Source organism: Suillus subalutaceus, assembly GCF_016647625.1.
Source record: "Suillus subalutaceus strain FC151 chromosome Unknown DFJ58scaffold_340, whole genome shotgun sequence".
NCBI classification, from domain to species: Eukaryota; Fungi; Basidiomycota; class Agaricomycetes; order Boletales; family Suillaceae; genus Suillus; species Suillus subalutaceus.
Window position 1 is genome coordinate 23,706 of NW_024540589.1, and position 8,883 is coordinate 32,588.

General features: G+C 48.7%; 4 protein-coding genes across 4 annotated transcripts; all 4 read right to left on the reverse strand.

The window, feature by feature from the left end:
* Nucleotides 1-475: 475 nt before the first annotated feature.
* On the reverse strand, nt 476-1,404 carry DFJ58DRAFT_848672 (uncharacterized protein; the record flags this gene model as incomplete). The annotated part of the gene is made up of 3 exons (XM_041393667.1): nt 476-796; nt 889-1,164; nt 1,216-1,404. The coding sequence occupies 3 exons, from the start codon at nt 1,402-1,404 to the stop codon at nt 476-478; spliced, it is 786 nt and encodes a 261-aa protein (XP_041235201.1).
* Nucleotides 1,405-3,368: 1,964 nt separating this feature from the next.
* On the reverse strand, nt 3,369-5,770 carry DFJ58DRAFT_848673 (uncharacterized protein; the record flags this gene model as incomplete). The annotated part of the gene is made up of 11 exons (XM_041393668.1): nt 3,369-3,628; nt 3,661-3,717; nt 3,823-4,306; nt 4,397-4,443; nt 4,490-4,659; nt 4,687-4,778; nt 4,827-4,871; nt 4,926-5,033; nt 5,089-5,186; nt 5,272-5,572; nt 5,633-5,770. 11 exons carry the CDS (start codon nt 5,768-5,770, stop codon nt 3,369-3,371), a joined length of 1,800 nt encoding a protein of 599 aa, XP_041235202.1.
* Nucleotides 5,771-6,474: 704 nt separating this feature from the next.
* Nucleotides 6,475-6,798, reverse strand: DFJ58DRAFT_671826 (uncharacterized protein; the record flags this gene model as incomplete). The annotated part of the gene is made up of 1 exon (XM_041382991.1): nt 6,475-6,798. The coding sequence occupies one exon, from the start codon at nt 6,796-6,798 to the stop codon at nt 6,475-6,477; it is 324 nt and encodes a 107-aa protein (XP_041235203.1).
* A 1,168-nt stretch (nt 6,799-7,966) lies between these two features.
* DFJ58DRAFT_671831 (uncharacterized protein) lies at nt 7,967-8,836 on the reverse strand (the record flags this gene model as incomplete). The annotated part of the gene is made up of 2 exons (XM_041382992.1): nt 7,967-8,366; nt 8,418-8,836. The coding sequence occupies 2 exons, from the start codon at nt 8,834-8,836 to the stop codon at nt 7,967-7,969; spliced, it is 819 nt and encodes a 272-aa protein (XP_041235204.1).
* Nucleotides 8,837-8,883: the final 47 nt, after the last annotated feature.

Genomic DNA, 8,883 nt, shown 5'->3' on the forward strand with positions numbered 1-8,883 from the left:
GAACATATATAGTTGAACGTACTGGGGTGTTGATACGCTTCCGCCAGCACTAAGGCCAACTGTCCACAAACAACTATAGTTTCCGGGTCAAGTTGGGGCGGTGCGGGCAGTAGTGGTCTACCGGCGATATGAGCTTTAAACTGATTCTCAACCCATTCGCTTGCTATATCGGTCACATTGAGGGCCCAATGCCGGAGGATGTACAATGTTGGACGACTGCCCAGGTCAATGGCACCAAGCTGTTCATGGTAGGATTCCCAGTACTCAGGCGATATCATGTTGCAAAGAGAGAAAGGCGTGGGTCATGTTCAATGCAGCGTGCGTCTTAAATGCAATTTGACATCCGGCAGACATCTTCATGATGTAACAGCGTTTCTAATATATCTGGATGGATCATGCTATTACATGCAACAGACAGGAGGCTACACTGAGATATACTAATGTAAAAGCTGTTCATTAATGTTTGTACATAACATCAACACGGAAGTCGTGCTGGATGGGGAAATGGTTCGATGGATGGAGATGCTCCTAGCCAGCCATTGTCGTAATCCTCTTGCAACACTGCAACTGCTGCGTGGGAGGCTTCCATTGCCTCACGAAGCTCATCCACAGGATCCTCTAGACGATTGAATGCAGCCACCGCCTCAGTCATGGCATCCAGCTTATCAACAAGGACTCGGGTGAGTTCCATACCAAGGCGCGCAACTTCGGCCCTGAGGACTTGCAACTGTTGCATGAGCGGATCGTCACTGTGGGTGTGTGTAATTGGTCTCGGCACCATAAGGGCCATTCTGGGCTGATAAACGCAATATTAATACCGATGATGTCATGTTCTAAACACAATCACTCACCCCGCTGAGCGAAGTGGGCAGCCACCAGCTGCTTCACCTCAGCAACTGATATCTGCAAAGGCATGTTGAACGGCAAAAGGTCAAACCGGTGCTCCCACCAAGCGTGTTTGTACTTGGGGACCACCCGATTGATGTCAACCGGATGGGTCACCGATTGATGCGGGCATGCCTTATATGCGGCGAAGAATTTGCTGTGATCATACGGCTCGGTCTGGCAAGATGTAATGAGAAGGAGGACCTCACTCAGATACAGCGGCATGGTCATGGAGATATTCATGGCGGCGCACATGTTGACGGAGGGGGTTACAAAATGCTACCGATCCCAATCAGTAAATCCCACCTAAAAACGATTACACACACCCACCTCCGCTTCCCAGACCATGTATCTCACGAATGAGAACTGATAGGAGTTAGAGTGATCGATGTCATCTTCAAGTACTGCGATACGGATGGCAGTTAACCTGGAAGTGGCATATTCAAATATGTTCGCCACATCCCAGATAGAAAATGCACTGGCTGCAGACTTAGGCAGAGTTCGGCGATCATCGGCCATGATGGGTTGCAGTAAGATTGCAGGTGAAGCCAGCTCGGACACTGTTGAATTATATAGTTGGAGCTTCAAAAGCATTATTGTGGTGGCTTTTGATGACAAGCTCGATCCGGTAATGTGGCCATCGGTGATAGCAGATTCTGAACTGATTCTTAACGCTAAATACCCAAACAATGACACCAGATGGATTGTACGCATTATGGATCACAGATGTGTGACTATAGTGCATGTGGACTGTTTACGACATCGCTGGTCTGTGAACAACATGATATTCTCGGGCAACAAGAAATTGGCCAGAATGTTGGACGTGCCTGATGTGATGCAAGTGTTTGGTGCACATTTCCTGGCCGAATTGAAAATACTTGTGCCACTCCAGGAGTGCATCTCCATTGGATGTCAACCTTGGTCAACAACAGACTCGCATTGAATAGGAAAATCTATTTCAAGTGTGACAAGAAGGAGTGCTTCCACCGATCAGTCACCCAATGCTGTCGGAAGAAGCCAATGGACCCTATACATTGCGGTCTCTAAGTGGTGTTAGAATGGGCTTGGCAGGCAAGTCACATTTGATTTTTTAGGAGGCGCCGGCAATGTCTTAATGACTTCGCTGTCACTTCCAGCTGCTCTGGTGATACAGGTTGGTTTATACAGAACATAGCACTTGACTTGACGTCGATGCACATGCCGGACGCCAATCCACAGTATGATCTCTATCCGGGACCGAATGGTCAAGTAAAGGTGAACCTTCACCCGATGCAAGAAATACTTCTGATATATTTCTCACTTCCAGTGCTTGGATCTGGTATGATGATCTGGACTTTGTCAACATAGTTTGTGGTATAATACATCGGGCTATGGTGGCATATTGGCCCAGCGGATGTAGCATGGGAAAGGTGACACATGGGCCCATTGAAAGTAGCCTAGGAAGGGATGGGCCTGGCTAATTGAGTCTCGGAAGGGCCATGGATGGGCTTGGAATGTAGTGTCACAATTCAGACGGATGGGCCCAGCGGATGTAGTATCAGAAAAGTGACGGATGGGCCAATTCAACATAGCATCGGAGGGGATGGGCTCAGAATGTGGTCTGGCAATGCTGCCGGATGGGCCCGTCAAACGTAGCCTCGGTAGGATGGCCCCAGAGAACGTAGTATCGACGTGATGAATGAGCCCATGAAATATTGTAGCATTAGTGAGCTTACCGGTTAGATGGCCATTCCGGAAACCCTTCAATTCCCAGTCAGTGCATTCCACATGCATATCCCATGTCCTGCACAATGATGCGCTGACTCAGACAGCTATACACAGGTGAACTCATTCCGACATTGTCATCTGATACAGGCGTGCATAGCATGTTCGCACTGCATCGCAATTATTCCAGCAACAGAAATGAACGTGTTTGGCAAGCCCCACCAAATGATGTGAGTGTTTGAAAAACATACCACATCGGATAGCATATGTAACTAATAACTCCTGATATGTTTCATGTATGAAATGAGCTAGGTGATTCGGCAATAGTGCCGGAAGGTCAGAGTTCTTGAATCTTGATTGTTCAGTTCCGTATGGCCATTGCTTTGGATTGATTACAGGCGCGGTAGCTGGCCATATGTTGCTTCAAAATCGGAATCATGTAAGCACTAAAGAGCGGGACGCGTATCATCTTCTCAACAAATGCGTGCGGGCGTGAGTGCAGAAAGGATTAATATGTTCCGATGAAACAGCAATGTGACGGAAAATGAAGATCCAACAGAGGCTATGGGAGCTGAGAACCAAGGTGGAAAGCTGACCGGAGGTACCTAATACTTATTCTCCGCGCGGGGCTTCCCTGAGCTGCTTTCCGAGGAGGCATTCTCAGCATGCCGTTCCTTCTACAGGTTTTGGAAGCCACCAAGCGAAGCTTGTTGAGTCTTGTTGAACTTCTTCCGGATCATTTCAGCGCTGCCGCCACCAGCGTGGCCCTTCACAGCAATCTAGTGGAGCTCAGTAACAAGACTGGTCGTTTGCTCCTTTTTGGCAGCGTCAAGCTGGTCCTTCAACTCATTGCTGGGAGCTAGAGCAGACAGCCTTCTGTGGTTGCTTTCCTCCAAAAGCCTCAAGTACACTGGATCCCTCCTGGTGACTGGTTGGACAACGAGTATGACATATGAAAGGATGAACATCCATTCAGATACCTTCCGAAAACTGTCCGCAGGGACATATGTAATCCCACTATTTGGCATGGAACCCGCACCTTCCAAACTGAGACATCAATTCAAGGCACACCAGCCGGCAGAACATCTCTTTGTATTGAACCAGCATACAAAGTTGGTAGGGTGACTACTGAATATGACACCAAAGTACAAGTGAGAACATAAAGTAAAAGTACATGAAGCATCATTATGTCCATCCGGATATCTGAGGATCTACTTCTCAGATATGACTGACGGTGCCCTGGAAACTTGGGAAGGTGCAGTTGAATTGGCGGGAGGAACTGAAGCCTCTGGAGCTTTGGAATTGGTCCAGCTGATGTGGATGCCCCAACATCATTCACTTCTTCATCACCGACGGCATTGTGGAGCCGTCCCGGGAGTTTGGCACTCAGGTGCTGAGGAGGGACATCCGCAGGAGGATTCAGCGGAAGACGATGGGATTCCGCATCATCTTGGTGTTTGCGGAGTGAATCCGCCAGATGTCCGACCGAGGACAACATTGATTTCCACTGAGCATCTGAGGCATTGAGGCATTGAGGCATTGAGGCATTGAGGCATTGAGGCATTGAGGCATTGAGGCATTGAGGCATTGAGGCATTGAGGTGTTGCTCCAGGATCCTCAACCGCTCACCTAACATCTCCTCCGCCGAACTTACTCTTGCTTCCAACCCGTCTAGTCGCTCATTGGTGGCGAGCGTATCAAACTTCTTGCTGAGGTCCTATATGCCCTTAAAAATGTCTCTTGCCGTTGGCTCAGCATCCGGGTTGCCATCGGATGCGAGTTGTTGGCCTTGGCCAAACAGTTGGACCGGCTTGGATGCATTTGACATTTGGGTTGGTTGCTTGGCATCCGAGTCTGGTAATAATGAGCTCAATGCGCATATTCTGAGCACCGGACTTACCTTCATGTTTAAGAGTTTGCTTGTTGGCTATTTTTACTGGATGCCTGCTCACAGCTCGGGACTTTGAGCGTTTCACTGGATTGGCAGCTGCTTCCGCTGCCTTGGTTTTCACCTGGGCTTGCGACCTCTCCCTGACTCCAACGCTGTTGATCGCACACGTGGTCTTCTTGCTATCGCAATTGGCACAGGCAAGTCACGTGCGTCTGAACTTTTTGTCCGGGAGGACAAGGCACGGTATGTTCAACTTAGTGCATTTGTCACACTTCCGTGGGTGGTGGCGAATGGAATGCTATAAGTTTATTAATATTTTCTGGCGTCTGCAAGCTGATGGACTTACCTCTACCGCGGTGGCAATGGTGGAATCCAAGCCCCAATCGGCAGGCTGTAAGAACATAAGTCCAAAAGCTGCATTACACCAGAGCAAAAAATTACTCACCTGACTCTCTGCGTCCCAGAAACCCCTGTCTTCAGCCATGTCCAATGTGCCCTGTGCTTCCGATGCCATCATGTTGTCTGTGGCGACCGGCAAGAATGCCTCCATGGGCTATGTGAGTGAATGTATCAGTTAGGGTTGTGCTGGAGCGGATGGTCAATCTTACCTTGGCGGCACCATCCTTCTTTCGCTTGGGCATAGACTTCCGGGTCTCCATGTCATCCGTACTGTCGTCAGCTGCCTTTCGCTTTTTACCGGTGTTACCTGGAACAAATATTTTGAATTTGGCTGGCTGAGCAGCAGGGGGAGGCGACAGAGGAGGAGGGGGTGAGAGCTTCCAGTGAAGCACATCTTGGAGACAGTGACCGCGGAACAAGTTCAGCCTCCGGCGTGTCTGTCTTCACGATGACAGCTTCACTAGGAGGTGTTGGTCCGGTGGGCGGAACGTCAACAGCAGAAGGAATGTAGTTGACTGTCTTCTGGAAGCGGGGGTGGCCCTTGATTCTGGTGTCATTGGGAACAACGGAGCTCCAGTCAGCCAAAGTTTGAAAGATGCCACCCTTTGCATGCTGCCGTACAATGGCTGCGCAGGACAGTAGCTTCGGGGAGAATGATGTCGCATCATCCCCATAGAGCTTTAAATCTCTTGCCTGCACCAAGTATGTTAGTATTCATGAAATCAAACGGTTCCGGAGATCAGTGTTACTCACCATGCATCTGGCTATCTCATCCGATAATTTTAGGGCCTCTGGATTGCCGTGCTTGAACTCTGTGAAATGCTGGATGAGCGATTCCACAGCCATCAAGGTGGTGTTCAGAGTGTTGTTTGCGGTTTCGGAAGCTGTCATAGTTGTATTTGGAAAAGCTGATGTGTCGTAGGTAATATACGGCAGGGAAAGAGAGGTAACTTGACAGATCTGTGTTCAAGTCTGGCCATTTATATCACAATGTCGGTTGTGGATGTTTCCGAGAAAGTGTCATTGTGGAAGCACGGTTGTGTGGCATGGGTGTGGTCAATGATGCAATAATGCCACAGCTTCCACCAGCATTGTCTCAAGAATTGCCACAGACTGTGGTCCACATCTCCAATCAGTGATCAATTATAACCATTTCCCAGCATTCATTGCAAACCAAAGCATCATGACCCGACAAGTTCTTTTTGTGACTCCCGATTGTTCAGATGTCGGTGGCATCACCACCGGGTCTTGTGCTGCTGAGTATAATACATCAATAAAATGTCCAGCTGGAGAATCTCGTGTACAGGGAAAAGGTCCCCTTTGCCATTCAGGGCGATTTGTCCCAGTAGAGTTATGCACGCCTCGGAGGTTCTCAATGACATGCAAATGATTGGAAGCTTATCCCGAGATTAAAGTTGAGTATACCGCAAACACACTGTACAATCACCGGTGATCGCACAATCTTGATCAGTTTCAACAAGGAATGTCCCGCACACTGTCACCAGATGCACTATGTATTGCAAATGCTGCATGATATTGAAAAGTGTACTGTCCATGAGATAGCTAGTCTATGTACAACTTCATATGCCGGGATATCAAGAAATTGGCTGGAAAGTTGGATTTGTCTTTATGAAGCTGGCTTGTGCGTGTTTGGCAAGTTCTTGGTACATGTGGGCCTGCCGAATTGCATAACACTTGTGCCCCTCCGGGAGTGCATCGCCATTCGATGTGAGCCTTGTCAACCACATGCTTGCCTTGAAGAGGAAAAACTCCAGGGTCCAACCCATTTCATGTTCAACGAGTATGAGTTCTTCCTCCCACCGGTCACGCAATGCTTTCATGCAGAGCCAATCCGGGATATCAAGAAATTGGCTGAACTTCCGCCCACCAGTCACGCAATGCTTTCGTGCTCTGGACATAAATTGATTATCTACTTCCGCACATTCCTTCAAATTCAATATGGTATTATTATTATTCCCGACAACCCTCCTGAATGTTTGTGATCATGGCATCCAGTGGTTCCATTATGCGGCGGTGTATGTCTAGCAAACGGTACATTTCAACAAGATCTTCACCCACTTCTGTCACCCTGTTACGCGCTTCTGCATACACACCAAACAGCCTCCGGTTCGCCATTAATGTGGTTGGAACTGTGTTGCACCCAGGTCACCGGTAAGCATTGTGCAAGTCAGAGAGACTTACCAGGGTCATTACCGACCCTTTTCAGCCGCTGGACCACATGGTGCATCGACTGCCAGGCCTCTTCAAATGCATTGCTTTGCGATCCGCAACTCGAAGACGATGAGAGTGCTGTATCATTAGTGACGTGTCCAGCAATATATCCGGAAAGATTCACATCCAGTAGATGACGTGAGGTCGATTACAACTGGTTCCATTGGCATGTCCTCAGGAGCTGTCATGTGAATAGCAACACAAGTGGCATGTACGGAACATACTCACACGGAGAAGATAATGTAAGGCCGATGACACTTGTTCCACGCAAGGTATACCATAAGTCGCCCCATCCGCAATTGTAATGGTCTTCTGATGCGGTGCTTGAGTCGTCTGTGGTCACCACCAAACCATCATCTGTGGTCACCACCAAACCATCGTCTGTGGTCACCACCAAACCATCGTCTGTGGTGCCGAGCTTCCTAATATCCATAGTGAGTGCTATCTGCATCTCTTCTATGGTAATGCCAGATGCAATCCATGTGACCGCACCCCGTTGTGCATTCCCGCCCAAATAGGCTCTCTGGGAGGACAGTAAAGCTAGCTCTCGTTGCTTCCGTGTTGGTGCTTGTGAATTTAATTGGTTCTGTGTGGCGAATGTTAATGGAGCAGAGACTCACCCCACCGTAACTGTACTTCGAATATGTCCATAGCAGATGGATCGGTGACTCCACATGAATGAGCATGTCTGTCCTGTTCTTCCCACTTTGCGACCATGTCTGGATCAGCGGTGTTGTTGAGCTTCTCGAAAGCAGCGCTGCTTTCTGTGACACCCTTAATGGCTTCTTTATACTTCCGACACAGAAATCCACCTGCATGATCTCATCAGGAATCATTCACCAATATGTTTGCAACTCAACTCATGTGAATCATCTTCATGAAATTGGAGTCATTCATCTGGTAATCAAGACACTCCTGCTGGTGGGGGGTGGACATGCCTCTAGCAGTGGGAGATAATGATATCCAGAGGTGCCCACAAAGTCTCCATAATTTCTCCGTCGATCTGAGCTGCCCAGTGATAAATGTCAATGTGTACCAAACATAACACTTGTCTTGATGTCCGTGGACATGCCAGAGTCCAATTCCCGGTATAATCTCCATGTCGGATGGGACGTTCAAGTACAGGCTCTTGTTCACCCGATGCCTGAAGTACTTGTTATACTGGCAATTAATGTTGCAAAATGTGAATGCTTGACTAAGTCCATCGGTGTTGTGGCCCAATGCGTGACATAAGGCGTAGTCCATATTCATTTGTCTAATCGCGGATGTCACCCCGAAATCAACTTTGTGTGATACTGAAACATACCTTTCGCCCTTTTGAAAATCCACAATGGAATGGGGCACGAAACAACTGTGGCAGGCACAGGCACACCCTCCTATCCTGGTAGCCTCTAATTTGTGTCGGGACGCATTGGCCTGGTTGACTGCTTGGTGGTTGTTGCATTCCGACAGTTGGACAACGTCGTTGGCAACAGCTAGATGAGCCTTGTATCGGTCTTTGGCAACCATGAAGCATTGACTGTCCGTCAACCAGACTTCATCTTCCGGATGAGTGGGATGAAGGTGCTCTGCTTTGAAGTTGCCATCCATGACCAGTGAACGGGCATACAACCAACTGGGATCATCAACATTCCTATCAGCCGGGAGTGGAGCATTGATGCCGGGCTGGCAGGCAAGCCGGGCAAAAGAGGGCGAGTTCGCCGGATGTCGGCCTTCTTCGCTCATAAGCAAACCCATTCCATTTGAGGAGCTTCAGTGTCGCCATTGCCGTG